Source organism: Oncorhynchus tshawytscha, linkage group LG05, assembly GCF_018296145.1.
Source record: "Oncorhynchus tshawytscha isolate Ot180627B linkage group LG05, Otsh_v2.0, whole genome shotgun sequence".
NCBI lineage: Eukaryota > Metazoa > Chordata > Actinopteri > Salmoniformes > Salmonidae > Oncorhynchus > Oncorhynchus tshawytscha.
In genome coordinates, this window is record NC_056433.1 from 57,429,659 (window position 1) to 57,446,599 (window position 16,941).

General features: G+C 45.1%; 1 protein-coding gene across 6 annotated transcripts in view; it reads left to right on the forward strand.

Moving 5' to 3' along the window:
* nfic (nuclear factor I/C) overlaps positions 1 to 16,479 on the forward strand; it is a 125,887-nt gene extending 109,408 nt beyond the window's left edge. For 3 of the 6 annotated variants that reach the window (XM_042322138.1, XM_042322140.1, XM_042322136.1), the window contains 5 exons: positions 1,686 to 1,796; positions 2,672 to 2,916; positions 4,649 to 4,823; positions 6,186 to 6,271; positions 14,346 to 16,479. In XM_042322138.1, coding sequence (XP_042178072.1) covers positions 1,686 to 1,796; positions 2,672 to 2,916; positions 4,649 to 4,823; positions 6,186 to 6,271; positions 14,346 to 14,366 — 638 coding nt within the window. In that variant the 3' untranslated portion in view covers positions 14,367 to 16,479. The remainder of the gene's footprint in view (positions 1 to 1,685; positions 1,797 to 2,671; positions 2,917 to 4,648; positions 4,824 to 6,185; positions 6,272 to 14,345) is intronic. The other 3 variants (XM_042322137.1, XM_024421516.2, XM_042322139.1) reach the window with 3 other exon arrangements.
* The last annotated feature ends 462 nt before the right edge of the window (positions 16,480 to 16,941 follow it).

Below are 16,941 nucleotides of genomic sequence, written 5' to 3' on the forward strand. Positions count from 1 at the left end.
GGGCTTTGTGGCGCTATTAACCAGAGTGGCCCCGGCTGGGCCCCGGGCTCCAGGAGGGCCCCACGATACAGGGACCCTGATGCTGACACCAGAGCTGTGGAGGTCAATAGAGCAGAGCCGGCCCCGACCCCGTCAGAGACCCTGCAGGAGTCTGGCCCAGCCCTCCTCATGTCGTGCTCACTCTCTTCCTGTCTAGACAGCTCTAACGAGCTCCTCTTTAACGACCCCTTCGGATGATCGCTCTGAGATGGTGGGGGGACTACAGGCTATGTGAGAGGAGGATGTTTGTGCACCTTCCCCAGGTAGAGGTGGTCTGGGGAAGCTTGCCTCTATACTAGGGGAAGCTTGCCCCTATACTAGGGGAAACGTGCCTCTATACTAGGGGAAGCTTGCCTCTATACTAGGGGAAGCGTGCCTCTATACTAGGGGAAGCTTGCCTCTATACTAGGGGAAGCGTGCCTCTATACTAGGGGAAGCTTGCCTCTATACTAGGGGAACCGTGCCTCTATACTAGGGGAAGCTTGTGTCAGTTTGCAGCCGGGCGAATGGATTGGAAAGGGTAATGCCTGGCCTCCTGTAGAGCACCAACACTGCCAACTCTCAGTTAAGGAGGTTACGGTTTAAGCCGCACTTAACCATTGATTAGATTACCTCTCATACTCTGTAGACTTTGTTCAAAAGATATATTCTCAAGATATTGTAATGTAAATATGAATGTAATGTGTCACTACACTAGGTGGGTTGGCCTAGACCCTTGAAGACTGAGCTGAGTGGTCAGTCAGATTAGTGTGATCAGGTAATTAGCATCAGTGCTGTAATGGCTGCCCTTGCCTAGCCCCCAGCACAAAGCCAGACCTGCATGTTTATCCTATGAGCAAGTCTCCCGTTGAACCTCAGCTTGCCCTCTGACATTCCTGAAAAGCCCCGGTGTACTCACTCCACTCTGAGACAGAGGGCTGGGGCAGAGCAGGGGAAGAGGAAGCTGTCAAATAAGGCTTTCCCCTCTCTCTCTTCCTCCCTCTCTCTCAATCTCTTTCTCAGAAAACAATTAGAGCGAGGAGTATACATGTATAATGTGTGAGAGAGAAACCTCCGTCACTCCATGACTGACTCCCTCTGTACAGTATCACAGTAAGAACGTGTGTACTGTGTGCTCCACCACTCCTAAGAAGGAAACAAAGAGCTGTGCAATGTTAATACCCTAATGTATAACAGGCCTGAGCTTGGTGGAGAAAGGGTTCCTCACGCACATTCTGTGTGCGATAGCAAACTAAACACGGAGGAGGAGGGTTGCACCCTGCCAGTAATACCACTGCAACAAAGATGCATTTGTTTAGCACATCTAAGCAACTCTGGTATCAGGCACTGCAGGCCTCTTGGGAATGTGAGTGATCTACCTAGACTAACCGGATTTGGGGTAGACCTGACCAAAACATAACATTGATTCTGATCCTGTTGTTTCCTGTCAATGAGGAAGTTAGTTGGGAGCCCATGTGCTCACTGCAATGTGCACTGAGGACTTACTGGGTCGCGTCAATGCACCCTGCCACCCTGTGGTGAGTTACTGTAATTACATGCAGTAGCAGATTCAATTGGGCAATTAAATGTAGGGTCTTTTCAATAGCATTTTTATGATGGGAGTCGTAGTGGCATCAGTAACACCCTCTGTGTGTCTCTGTGTCCAGGCATGTCCCCTGGAGTAAAGAAGACAGAGATGGACAGCCCGTCTCCTCAGGAGAGCTCCCCACGTCTCGGCTTCACACAGCACCACCGGCCCGTCATCGCAGTGCACAGTGGTCAGTACACACACTCTTATGCACATCACGTTCACAGGAGACGTCTTGTCACTGTTGCCACAATCCACTTCACCCTCACACATGCACGTCTCCAAGGATGGGAATCGTTTATAATTTTAAAAAATAGCAAAAAAAGTCTGAACTGTCAATAAAAAAGAGATGACGTGTCACACGGCTAAGATTCCTTATGTAGTGTCTCGTGCTGCACGGAGGTTCAACATCAACAGCAACACTAACTACATAGTTCCACATTCTTAATGTCTGTATCTGTTGAGCTAAGCCTGATGTAGGCACTGACTGCAGGCATTATGCTTTCAACAAGACCAGCTTCCTTTCAGGCAATGCATTATTAGAGGTTTTAATTGAACATCCCGTGAACACTTTCTGACAGATCATTTGTTGTGGAGTCAATGGAGAGTAATCGATGGGCAGGTAGTGTTCCCCAGCCAAACGTTTGCTGGATGATGAATGAACAATTAAAGCCGCTGTTACAATAAATTGGTTGTGCATCCTCGTATGTTCTGCTAAATTAGCGCGTGGTGCTGATTAGAGTTGCCGTACTAAATGTGAAACACAAACTCTTGCAATACGTACTGTACCAAAGGAGAGTCATTTCATGACATGTATATATCATTTCTCCCCGTGAAGAGTGGTTGTATTAAAGTCACTGAGAGTAGAGAATTGCACTCACACGGAATTATCATTTTGTTTCGCAGAACCACACATCTTTCAATGTCACTTTTATTATCTCAAGCATACCATCATTTTGGAGCATGAACAAGTACCCTTATTCAAATATTTTCTCTCTTTGTCTCCATCTCTCTCTTTCTTCCTCTCCCTCCCTCTCTTTTCTTCCTGTCTCTCTCCCTGTGCAGGTATTTCTCGGAGTCCGCACCCCTCCTCGTCTTTGCACTTCCCCACCACCTCCATCCTGCCCCAGTCCACCTCCTACTTCCCCCACACCGCTATCCGCTACCCGCCACACCTCAGCTCCCAAGACCCGCTGAAGGACCTGGTCTCCCTGGCCTGTGACCCGTCCAACCAGCAGCCCAGCCCAGTGAGTCCAGCCCATCTAACAACTCTAACTAAGGCCCAGAGTTTGTCCTGGTCAGGTCATGTGGTCAGTAAAACTCCTGACCCTACTCATTACTCACTGTCATTCTAGATAGGAGTAGAACCCAGCAGCGCCAGATTACAACTGAGCCAGCCACCAATGCTGTCACTCATTGATGTGCAGAGAGAGGTGGCATTCAGTTCACCATGCTTAATGTATTCATCTAGTAGAACCTGTACTAATGTGACATCATGTCGGGCTGTGATCTCATGGCTCTGTAGTTTGAGGTCATGTTCAGGGAAGTTCACTCACTCGGGTATATTTCCCAGAGGGAATGTATTATACGTTTGAGTGGTTTATTCAGAGAATTGTGCTATTTCCATTTGTCATTTAGATTCACCTAATCCTTTGTTTGCTATTTAATTCCTTCATGCTTCATGTTTCCTATATTGTCACCCTGTCTCAGATGGTCTGGTCCCCTGTGAACAATATGATATGCCATTTCTTTCCCATATTCTCCCCTGCCGTGGTCTCTACTGGCCAGGGGATACTCTACTGGCCAGGGGATACTCTACTGGCCAGGGGATACTCTACTGGCCAGGGGATACTCTACTGGCCAGGGGATACTCTACTGTAGGTGGTGTAACCTGAGAGAGAAGCAGCCCCAGCCGGGTAGGAACATAGTAAACAGCTAGAGTCAGGTTTTCCTCACGTAGCTGATACTCTTCCCCTCTGCTCCAGACTGCAGACTCTCCGTGACTCTCAGAACAATTAACACTCACCATACTGTATCTTTAAACATGACAAAGGAGAAAGAGGCAACAATTCCATAGATCTGAAGCCATAAAATCATTGTAATCACTGGGTTTTAGCCAACTTCTTAGATTATAGTTGTTCAATGTATTGGCTGGCTGGTAGTACAGCAGTTGTGAATCCCCCGTCACAGAGAGGAAAATAAGCCCTGAGACTTCCTGCTCTGTTTAGACTCAGCCTGCTGGCCCTGGGACCAGCCCAGATCCTCAGACATGGTTGTACTCATTATCCACATATGACACACAGCTGAGAGGACCTGCCACTGCACCACATGCAAATGACCCCCCTCCCTGCTTCAATAATGCCGGCATTACAAGCCAGGCTGCTCAATGAAGCTGCTGTACTGTTTCTGTTTTCACTTGGAAAGGAGTGGAGGGAGAAGGAGATCCCTGTACGTCTCTAGCGGTGCTGCTGAGGTTGGCAGAGTGCACGGGTCTGGCGCAGGCAGCTCACAGACGAAAGAGGAGAGACATTTATCAGGAGTGCCCCCCAGCAGCAGCCACGCTCGGCTCTGCTCAGCCCAAACTGCAGAGTCATTGAAATTCCCCCTGCTGCAGTGCGACTGCAGCCAGGCAGTCACAAAGGACGAGCACATGGGACCACAATGTAGCTGACTCATTTGCTCAGCCATTGTTGTGGAGGACAGTGAGTTTTGCATTGCAGTCCTCTCCTCTGGGGAGCAGAGAGTCTCTGAAAGACATGCCAGCCAGTAGAAGAGCAGCCATGGATGGATGACTGGCTGAGCAGTGCAGTCCCCTGGACATCACTCATTCCCTCTCCCCTCTCTCTCTGTCTCCCTTACACACACACACACACACACACACTGATGGAGAGGGAAGGTGTGTGTTTGAGAGACCGGGACAGTGCAGTGACATCTACAGTATTATATCATCTGTGTTGCAGCAGTGAAGCCTCCTCCTTTCCTCCTCCTTCTCACCATCCCCCACTGTACAGCTGACATGTGCCCCCCTCTCTCCCTTCCCAGCTGAACGGCAGTGGTCAAGTGAAGGTGCCCAGTCACTACATCTCCTCCCAGATGCTGGCGCCTCCTCCGCCCCCTGGAATGCCCCGACTGACGCTGCCCTCCGACTCCAAGTCCAGCACCACCACCTCGGACGGGGGAGCCAACTCCCCCACGTCACCCAGTAAGTGGGCCGCTGGTGAGCCTGCTACTCCCAGCCCCTAGGTCTTCAGTGACTATAGTTTCTAATTGCATAGGGTTGTCATACAGACCCATCGTACTTATTACTGATTCATTACCTGAAGGATGAGGCTATTGTCTCTCAGTCCTTTATAAGAGAGGGGGGAGAGAGGAAACATTCAGGTGTTGCAGTGCAACTCCTACTCCCATCATCATTAATCATGATTATTTCCTTCAGAGAGGACAGCTCTATATGCTTTACTGAGGACGCTTTAACAATACCAATAAATCCTCATGTGACTTTGATTGAAATCTGCTACGGTCCTTCACCACGCCAGCTTCCATTAGCGATACATTTTCTTAATCCGTGTTGGAAAGTTACAGTACAAAGTTTGTTGGATGCTGACAGGAGTCCACTGTTTCAGTGAAATGAGCAGGTCCTACGTGTCAACAGATCAATTTGTCAATCCACAGATCACTGTCTAATTGATAGGAAACTAAGTTCCATTACATTGTACTGGATGATCAAGATAAGTTATGACCAACAGTGGTTCTGATGAAGGGTCTGAGGTCTTGTATTGCTGCACAGTATTTCAAAATGATGCATATACCAGAATATGATGTCAATTTCAGTTAGTGTCTGAGGCAGGTGAATTCCCTTGAAATAACTGTGTGCACATCTGCCAGTCTTAATGATCTGGCACAGGCTGCTAATTCAGTTCACAAGAGATTAAACACACATATTCATTACTGCCCAACCTGATTGACACAACAAGCCTTTATGTTATAAGAGTGTGCTCTCTCTCTCTCTCTCTCTCTCTCTCTCTCTCTCCTCTCTCTCTCTCTCTCTCTCCCTCTCTCTCTCTCTCTCTTTCCCTCTCTCTCTCTCCCCTTCTTTCTCTCCCTCTCTCTCTCTCTCTCTCTCTCTCTCTCTCTCTCTCTCTCTCTCTCTCTCTCTCTCTCTCTCTCTCTCTCTCTCTCTCTCTCTCTCTCTCTCTCTCTCTCTCTCTCTCTCTCTCTCTCTCTCTCTCTCTCTCTCTCTCTCCTCTCTCTCTCTCTCTCTCTCTCTCTCTCTCTCTCTCTCTCTCTCTCTCTCTCTCTCTCTCTCTCTCTCTCTCCCCTCTCTCTCTCTCTCTCTCCCCCTCTCTCTCTCTCTCTCTCTCCCTCTCTCTCTCCCTCTCCCTCTCTCTCTCCCTCTCCCTCTCTCTCTCTCTCTCTCTCTCTCTCCTCTCTCTACCTCTCCCTCTCTCTTTCTTTCTCTCTCTCTCTCTTTCTCTCTCTCTCCCCCTCTCTCTCCCCTCTCTCTCCCCCTCCCTCTCTCTCCCTCTCTCTCTCTCTCCCTCTCTCTCTCTCTCCTTCTCTCTCTCTCTCCCTCTCTCAGCATACTCAGCTCCTGGGACGCCCCCTGCCAACCGCTCCTTTGTCGGGATCGGACCTCGAGACCCTGGCTCACTCTACCAGGCACAGGTACACAGCACCTAACACACTACTTCACTGATGTCCTTAACTGTACATAACTCACGCTTATGTTCACATAGCCCCACAGAGAATGCTACTGAATTAGTAACAGTTGATGAAAGGAATATCTATACACTGTATTACGGTATATTATGTAAATCACTTAAATAACCCTAATCACTATGATTCAATAATTTTGCTGATGTCAGACATACTGTATATAGGCCTCTGCTCTAATGCTCAAAGCAGCTCAAAGCAGTAAACTCTCTCACCCCCTGGCTCTGTTCCTCTCTCTGATATCAAAGCCATACGTCTATGTTCAATTATATATCTGAGGGCATTAGCTAGGATTTGCCTCAGGGTCCGAATGTTTACAGCCAGCCCAGGACCCTTTTGGCTGTGTGTGAGAGATTAACACGGCCTAAGAAATGTCTCTCTTGTTCAAGTTTACATTTACCTCAGTGTGATCGTAGATATTCAGTGTTAACACTCATGGATTTCTCTTCCATTTAGGGACAGTTGAGGCTTGAAGTTTGTCAACTTTGAAATATGAAGTTGATCTCACTAAAATACCAACGAAACAAACACAGTACCTCTATATGTCCCAATGTGGCTACAGAGCTGAGGCATTTTGGGGCTTGCTGCTGCATTGCAGTGCTTCCTGCTCCATAAAAAGTGCAAGTGCACCTCGGTGAGGGGTGTGATGATGTAGAGGAAGAGAATGAGAGAGACTGCTGAGCTAGGAGAGGTGTGTGTGTGTGCGCTCGTTTTTAAAAATGTAACTTGAGAGGTGAAGTAAAATGGCAGAGTCATCTCATCTGGCCAGTAGAAACATGAAAGACCGCAGGGATCATGCACATGCAATAATAACAATCACTTTGGAATGTAATAACACAGGGACAATGCTACACCCCAGGTGACCTTTTTCTTTTGTTGTAACCCAACTCAGAAGTATAGAGAGAAACGACTTTAGTGTTAATTCTGCCAGTTGTCACGGGATATCTAGTCTGTGTTTCATAGTCCTGCTGCACTCATAGGCAAAGTCATTCTTTGTCAGAGGAAGTCCTTTTTTCTTTGCTCTGTGTCGTCTGGCCTCTTGTGGGCCTCTGCTCCTTCAGCCTGCGCAGAGAGAGGAACGTAAGGGAACCGAAGGGGGATGGAGGGGGCCTTATGAGCCTGCTCCGGGGATGGTCACGTCCAGGGCTGTCTGGTTGCTAAGGGAAACCAGACATGGTGTAATTGCAGGATGAACTTGAACTTCAGGGAGTGTAGAATAAAAAGTAACAGCAGACCAAACTAATGCAAGCCCTGTCTAGCGCCAGTCATTCATCAGCTAGCGGCCCGTCCACTACGCAGAAAGAATGGGATTGATTGCGCAGGCCTCGATTGAAAACCTGCTCCAGCGCATGCAGTGTCTACTGTGTGTGTCTGTGTCACTATTGTTTACATTTGAATTATCTTATCATTTTCTTTTGGATCGTGGTACAGTTTATTTTTGTTTTCAGAAACATACAACCTCCTAACTCAAGGCAGCAGTGTAATAAGAGTAATGTAATGTCAGTGAGTATTCAGTACAATAGTGTGCTGCGTTGAGGAGACATCTGGGTAGCTGTTTTGCTTCCCTCAGACTGTGCAGCTCTGTCCCAGACTCCCAGCCTTGTATTTTCAGAATTATACTTTCCCCTCCTGGCAAAACGTTTCGCAAGAAACAAAATATTGTTTTTGGAGTGAGACACTCACCACGGTTAACCTTGATTGGCTGTGATTGGTTGTCTTTACCGTCACTAAAATGTGCTTTTGGTTTCATGTATAATATTCAAATAATGAAGTCATTTAAATAAGTTGGAATGCAACACGTACTGAAAGAAAAGGTTGAACAACTTTCCAAAACAACAGAGAGAGATGGTAAGACCATCTTTTTTTCCCCCCAGCATTTTTAACCTGCTCCTTTCTCTAAACCTAATTCCTATTTACTCGTAATTCACCATCAAATCATAACATTTTAAGGGACTTAAAGGACTTAACTTTAAGATGCGATCAACTTTTTGTGTTCATTTCTTTTTACATTAGTAGGCAGAGTCATTACCATGTTACACTGTTGAGATTCATCATTCATATGGATGAATGTATTTTCCAGTTGTATCGGTAGTAAAGAAAGGAGTAGTGGGGGAGGGAGGCTTCCCCCAAGAGGACATAGTGAACTACTGCAGTGAACTACTGCAGTGAACTACTGCTTCACTGATGGCTCAGTGTCCACTCCCTTCATTGTTGTTCAAAGTTCATTCATAATCATCACTTGAATTGTTACAACAGTAGTCCTTGAATAATTGAGGGATTTATTTTGTTTATGTACTGTAGCCTCACACGTTCATTTAGCCCTGAGTGTGTTGTGTTTTGGTTTGGCCTGTATGTTACTTAGTTGGATTGTAGGTCCAGTACTACTGCACATTGAAGCAGTTTCCATTCTCACTGCTCGAAGTCCACATCGCTCCCATTGCAGATGTGTCTTTCCTTCCAAGCAGAGGAGTTGGACACCTCTGGATGTTTTCTCCAGCTCCCCTGATGGTAACGTGGGCTCTCTGGGACTCCAGGCTAGGGCTGCTATTGACCGACTCACATCAAGGTTTCACCTAAAGCTGGGCCTTTAAGAAAGCACATTCATCAGTTACATTGTATTGCTCAACGTGTAAAGAGAGAGATGTTCTGTTTTAAGGAGTCAGAGTCCAATGCAAGCGGTCTGGTAAAGCTTATGCTCATTTGTAAAGAGAGAGACCCAGGAGGTTGCCACAGAAATGCCCAAATGAGAGGGGGAAACTCAGAATGTAAATTACGAGCCTCCACTGAGGTAGGTATTGTGTTTCTATAACATAAACTCAGAATGTATTGAATCATGACTGGCTTCTTGAGAGTGGGTGTAGATTGTTTATTTATCCCAACAACAAAAAAGCATTTCCAAAATACTGGAATGGCATGTGGTCATTTTAATCTACTGCATAGATGAGATCCAGAACTCAAGAAACACATGTATTTGTTGATTCAATTATGCCAGTAGTAGAAGACTCCAGGGGGACTGTGTTGAATGTTATGAATTTGACGAGGGGCTGCAGTAAGTTTTCTTTCAATGGCTAAGGTATGGCGCCTGTAGCCTACAGTATGTGCATTTAGCCTTTGCACACGGTGAAGACACCAGCCCCAGTCATTACAGTAAGCTCTACCCCATAGACTCAACAAGCAAGGGGCCCTCCTGAGTTCACCCCTGGCACAGACCCTCATCGCCCCCTGCTTTGACTGGCAACCTCCATTGTGGTCTTTCCAATGGGCCAGGCAACCCCTCTGAATTACAATACTGCCTCTTTAATGTGGCTTTGGCTTGGTTTCTCCTGACCCTGCTCAGCAGTTTGTTTCCAAACCCCATTTCAACGTTTTTCCAAGAGTCTGTCCATAGCTCCATAGCTCACTCCCCATTCCCCCTGCATACAGTGCTAAGTAAGTACAAATTTGTGCATCTGTGAATGATGAAGCGCCACTACATTGATGGTATAAACATACTAGTGTGTGTGTGCGTGTGTGCGTGTGCGTGCGTGCGTGCGTGCGCCTGGTGGGTAGGCAGGAGTTAGAGGCTGGGGTCATGGACCACATGGTATTTTACTCTGAGAAGTAACAAGGTATAGGCTAGATGTTTCCTTTTTTAACTTTATTAAATCAATACAATTGGGTGTAGTTAAAGACGTCTGTTTAAGGGCTGTTAAAATGACATAAACCTTGTGGAAAATGTTGAGGTGGGGGCCGAGGTCTGTGTGCGATTTCTTTATTCAGCCCTGTCAAGTTTTTAAAAGACTTCAGTGGTCTGCAGGAGAAAGCCAACGTCTCATGATGTTTTTTTAAAGGTTTGGGTAGGATCCTGCTGAGATCTCTTGCCGTAATGCTCTTTTACTCCGTATTATTTTGAATTGCTCTATTTGGTTGGTCGTCCTGACCGGAGTTAAGTGTTTGGGGCCCATTAGTGGAGAAGACACTGATTGTAGAACACTGTGAAAGTAAAGCACTGTGTCTGGAGTTGGCCACAGTGTTTCCCCTGGTCATGCATTATCCCCAATCACTGCTCTTCACATCTCATACTGTACCGTAGGCCCAGAACAACACTGACATGCAGGCACCCACTTACTTTCACACACAGACTGTGCAATTATACAGGTCAAATGCAACACACGGACATGTCCTACGAAACCTCTTAATGGCAATTGTTAAAGCAGAACATACTTTTATTGTATTTATGCACTTCAAGTTTTATTTGTCGCATACACAAGTACAGTGAATTACTTGCAAGCTCTACCCAACAGTACAGTATTCCTTATCGAAATACGATAACTAATAATAATATATATGAACACGAGAAGTAAGAAATAAAGGGGCTATATATAGGGTCAGTGCCAGTACCAAATGTATAATGTGCAGGGATACTGGAGTATTGAGCTAGATATGTACATGTAGTCAGGGATACTGGAGTATTGAGCTAGATATGTACATGTAGTCAGGGATACTGGAGTATTGAGCTAGATATGTACATGTAGTCAGGGATACTGGAGTATTGAGCTAGATATGTACATGTAGTCAGGGATATTGGAGTATTAAGCTAGATATGTACATGTAGTCGGGGATACTGGAGTATTGAGCTAGATATGTACATGTAGTCAGGGATACTGGAGTATTGAGCTAGATATGTACATGTAGTCAGGGATACTGGAGCATTGAGCTAGATATGTACATGTAGTCAGGGATACTGGATCATTGAGCTAGATATGTACATGTAGTCAGGGATACTGGAGCATTGAGCTAGATATGTACATGTAGTCAGGGATACTGGAGTATTGAGCTAGATATGTACATGTAGTCAGGGATATTGGAGTATTGAGCTAGATATGTACATGTAGTCAGGGATACTGGAGCATTGAGCTAGATATGTACATGTAGTCAGGGATGCTGGAGCATTGAGCTAGAAATGTACATGTAGTCAGGGATACTGGAGCATTGAGCTAGATATGTACATGTAGTCAGGGATACTGGAGTATTGAGCTAGATATGTACATGTAGTCAGGGATACTGGAGTATTGAGCTAGATATGTACATGTAGTCAGGGATACTGGAGTATTGAGCTAGATATGTACATGTAGTCAGGGATATTGGAGTATTAAGCTAGATATGTACATGTAGTCGGGGATACTGGAGTATTGAGCTAGATATGTACATGTAGTCAGGGATACTGGAGTATTGAGCTAGATATGTACATGTAGTCAGGGATACTGGAGCATTGAGCTAGATATGTACATGTAGTCAGGGATACTGGATCATTGAGCTAGATATGTACATGTAGTCAGGGATACTGGAGCATTGAGCTAGATATGTACATGTAGTCAGGGATACTGGAGTATTGAGCTAGATATGTACATGTAGTCAGGGATATTGAAGTATTGAGCTAGATATGTACATGTAGTCAGGGATACTGGAGCATTGAGCTAGATATGTACATGTAGTCAGGGATGCTGGAGCATTGAGCTAGAAATGTACATGTAGTCAGGGATACTGGAGCATTGAGCTAGATATGTACATGTAGTCAGGGATACTGGAGTATTGAGCTAGATATGTACATGTAGTCAGGGATACTGGAGTATTGAGCTAGATATGTACATGTAGTCAGGGATACTGGAGTATTGAGCTAGATATGTACATGTAGTCAGGGATACTGGAGTATTGAGCTAGATATGTACATGTAGTCAGGGATACTGGAGTATTGAGCTAGATATGTACATGTAAAATCAAATCAAAATCTAATTTTATTTGTCACATACACATGGTTAGCAGATGTTAATGCGAGTGTAGCGAAATGCTTGTGCTTCTAGTTCCGACAATCCAGTAATAACCAACAAGTAATCTAACTAACAATTCCAAAACTACTGTCTTATACACACAAGTGTAAGGGGAAAAAGAATATGTATATAAAGATATATGAATGAGTGATGGTACAGAGCGGCATAGGCAAGATGCAGTAGATGGTATCGAGTACAGTATATACATATGAGATGAGTATTTAAACAAAGTGGCATAGTTAAAGTGGCTAGTAATACATGTATTACATAAAGATGCAGTAGATGATATAGAGTACAGTATATACGTATACATATGAGATTAATAATGTTGGGTATGTAAACATTATATTAGGTAGCATTGTTTAAAGTGGCTAGTGATATATTTTACATCATTTCCCATCAATTCCCATGATTAAAGTGGCTGGAGTTGAGTCAGTGTGTTGACAGCAGCCACTCAATGTTAGTGGTGGCTGTTTAACAGTCTGATGGCCTTGAGATAGAAGCTGTTTTTCAGTCTCTCGGTCCCAGCTTTGATGCACCTGTACTGACCTCGCCTTCTGGATGATAGCGGGGTGAACAGGCAGTGGCTCGGGTGGTTGTTGTCCTTGATGATCTTTATGGCCTTCCTGTAACATCGGGTGGTGTAGGTGTCCTGGAGGGCAGGTAGTTTGCCCCCGGTGATGCGTTGTGCAGACCTCACTACCCTCTGGAGAGCCTTACGGTTGTGGGCCGAGCAGTTGCCATACCAGGCGGTGATACAGACCGCCAGGATGCTCTCGATTGTGCATCTGTAGAAGTTTGTGAGTGCTTTTGGTGACAAGCCGAATTTCTTCAGCCTCCTGAGGTTGAAGAGGCGCTGCTGGGCCTTCTTCACGATGTCTGTGTGGGTGGACCAATTCAGTTTGTCTGTGATGTGTTTGCCGAGGAACTTAAAACTTGCTACCCTCTCCACTACTGTTCCATCGATGTGGATAGGGGGGTGTTCCCTCTGCTGTTCCCTGAAGTCCACAATCATCTCCTTAGTATTGTTGACGTTGAGTGTGAGGTTATTTTCCTGACACCACACTCCGAGGGCCCTCACCTCCTCCCTGTAGGCCGTCTCGTCGTTGTTGGTAATCAAGCCTACCACTGTTGTGTCGTCCGCAAACTTGATGATTGAGTTGGAGGCGTGCGTGGCCACGCAGTCGTGGGTGAACAGGGAGTACAGGAGAGGGCTCAGAACGCACCCTTGTGGGGCCCCAGTGTTGAGGGTGGCCCGTCAGGAAGTCCAGTACCCAGTTGCACAGGGCGGGGTCGAGACCCAGGGTCTCGAGCTTGATGACGAGCTTGGAGGGTACTATGGTGTTAAATGCCGAGCTGTAGTCGATAAACGGCATTCTTACATGGGTATTCCTCTTGTCCAGATGGGATAGGGCAGTGTGCAGTGTGGTTGAGATTGCATCGTCTGTGGACATATTTGGGCGGTAAGCAAATTGGAGTGGGTCTAGGGTGTCAGGTAGGGTGGAGGTGATATGGTCCTTGACTAGTCTCTCAAAGCACTTCATGATGACGGAAGTGAGTGCTACGGGGCAGTAGTCGTTTAGCTCAGTTACCTTAGCTTTCTTGGGAACAGGAACAATGGTGGCCTTCTTGAAGCATGTGGGAACAGCAGACTGGGATAGGGATTGATTGAATATGTCCGTAAACACACCAGCCAGCTGGTCTGCGCATGCTCTGAGGGCGCGGCTGGGGATGCCGTCTGGGCCTGCAGCCTTGCGAGGGTTAACATATTTAAATGTTTTACTCACCTCGGCTGCAGTGAAGGAGAGGCCGCATGTTTTGGTTGCAGGCCGTGTCAGTGGCACTGTATTGTCCTCAAAGCGGGCAAAAAAGTGATTTATTCTGCCTGGGAGCAAGACATCCTGGTCCGTGACGGGAGTATTGAGCTAGATATAGGGATACTGGAGTATTGAGCTAGATATGTACATGTAGTCAGGGATTAGGATAAAGTGACTGGTAGCAGGAGAGATGATAAGAATATTAGTAAACGGTATGGCAGCAGCGTAAGTGGTGGTTGGTGGGTGTGGTGCATGTGCACTTGATGTAGACATAAAAATCTACTGTTTATCAGCATTGTAGTCAAATATGAAAATGGAGAGAACATTATCTTTCTTTGACTATCATATAACCACTTCTGCAATTAATCTGTAAAGTGACATATTTTTCTTTCTTTCTTTCAGTCCTGGTACCTGGGGAACTAAACGAGGATCATCGAAAGGGGCGGGGACACATGGATTTGAGATTCAACACTTTTTGTGGAATTAAGAAAATTGCAAATGAGATGCAAGAGGGAAAGTGTATATATATATAAATATATGTGTGCATATATATTTATGTATATCAACATAAAAGATGCTTCAACACACCTTTTTGGAATGCAAGACAGAGGCAGAGAGAGCAACGCCAAGGAAAGAAAGAGAAAAGGTTTGTGCAGCCAAAATGAACGGTGGGGCAGAGACATGACCCTGTCTCCAGGATAGTACCCCTCCTCTTTAACACCCCCTCTGCTACAGGTGCTGCTTCCTCATATATGCAAAATAAGCATCCTTTATTTTCTTAATCAACAACAAAGAGAAGAATCCGGATCCAGAGTCATTATACTTTTCCACACTTCTTCGGAGACGGTAAAAAAACAACTCTTTGAAAGTAGTTAGGGGAGGCTGGTCACACATGGTCAATAACCTCCCTTTACCCATGAAGAGTCTACTTTTCATCCAGTTTGATTGACAATCCTGTATCTGTGTCAGTTACTTTGTTTAAAGAGTGGGCTATTTTTAAGATTTCATTTAACACAGCCCATTTGTCGTGTTTAAACGTGTCTTCTATGAGGCAGTGATATGCATACACAATCAAAAGGATCTGTCTTTAGAGCAGTAGAGAGCATCATAAAAAGACAGGTACTGTAACAGGTGTGTTAGTTTTCACAATAACTGATACGCCCTCTTGTGCCTGTCAACTGTTGTCTGTTTGTTTAGACATTTGTTTGTGTTTGCATACGATTCAAACATAGTGAAACCTCCTCTTCCTATCCTTGCCCCACTCTTGAGTTAATATTGCATAAAGTTTGTATTAATGTAGATAACAGGGGTTTATTCTGCATAGTGACAAAGGGAGTACAAAAATAGTAATGTCACTATTGAGACAGTATTGGGTGTAGAGGGGAGAATCATTCTTTTTGTGTGTATTTAGTTTAAATTGCATTGGACATTACAGGCATTGCACTACTATAATGTAAATGTTTCCTTTTTTAGCAGCTATCCCTTGGCCTAATCATATGAAATGTTGCAAGTCAGAGGTGGGTTTTAGGATTATGTTGTAGAAACTACTATGTTGTGTTGCTTTGGTAGCAGGGTACAAGAGTTATGAGTGTTGGCTTTCTTGAGCTATCGATTCGGATCAGAACAATCCAGCCCTGTTGTGTTTCAGATATTCTATACTCATCTAGAGGACGTTTCCTTGTGTATGTTGAGGTACAGGGAATCCTGACCGGTTTAGGTAATCGCACCCTTTTGGATCTCTCTCTACATTCTGTGTATCTAAGTCACACTTTTATTATCTTACTCATGCTGTCTTTATATAATCGAAAACAAAAAGCAATTTATGAATCTTTTTTTAAAGCAGATCACATACTTTGGATGAGTCGAGAAGAATGTGAATGATTTGATCATTAGAAGTGTGTCTGTAAAGGTAACCATTGATAGTGCCACCACTGACCCCAGACCTAATGGTTGCTAGGCCAACGGCACTGCATGTATCCATGTGTGCACATGGCATGATTCTGGCTCATTGATGACGGGCAACTGACTGACCAGCAGTGTCCATCACCAGTCTATTTGGTCAGAACTTTCTTTACAGGTTTTGTCCTTGTCTCATTTGCTAATGCAATGTTTGTGACAACAGACTTTGTTGCAGCATGTGTTGGGATGGATGCAGATACATATTTATAAATTGAAAACATCAGGACTTAAGACTCCCCAAGCCCAAACCATATATACAGCCATGAAAAGTGCCTAAGACATAGCAAGAGTTCTTTATACATTTCTTTGTATTATTGTTTTGGATTATTTGAAGTACTGCAAACATTAATGAGCTCTAGACAGGCAACAGATGTGGTGTGAGAGAGAGGTGTGATGCACAGGGGGGGAGAAGTTATGGAGAGCTCACAGCCCTAACCTGTCTCCAGCCAAATGCACCTTCCATGTGTTTTTCTGAGCACAGGCTTCTCATTGGTTGTCTGCTGGGGACAAGCTAAGACAAGTATAAAACTCTGCTATCAGCAATGACATAATTAAACCAACATATCAAAGCTATATACACACACACTGAACATAAATGTAAACGCAACATGTAAAGTGTTGGTCCCATGTTTATGAGCTGAAATAAAAGGTCCCAGAAATGTTCCATATGCACAAAAAGCTTATTTCTCAAATTTTGTGCAGAAATGTTTACATTCCTGCTAGTGAGCATTTCTCATTTGCCAAGATAATCCATCCACCTGACAGGTGTGGCATATCAAGAAGCTGATTAAACAGCATGATCATTACACAGGTGCACCTTGTGCTTGGGGACAATAAAAGGCCACTCTAAAATGTGCAGTTTTATCACACAACACAATGCCACAGATGTCTGAAGCTGAGGGAGTGTGCAATTGGCATGCTGACTGCAGGAATGTCCACCACAGCTGTTGCCAGAGAATTGAATGTTCATTTCTCTACCATAAGCCGCCTCCAACATTGTTTTAGAGAATTTGGCAGTACGTCCAACCGGCCTTGACCG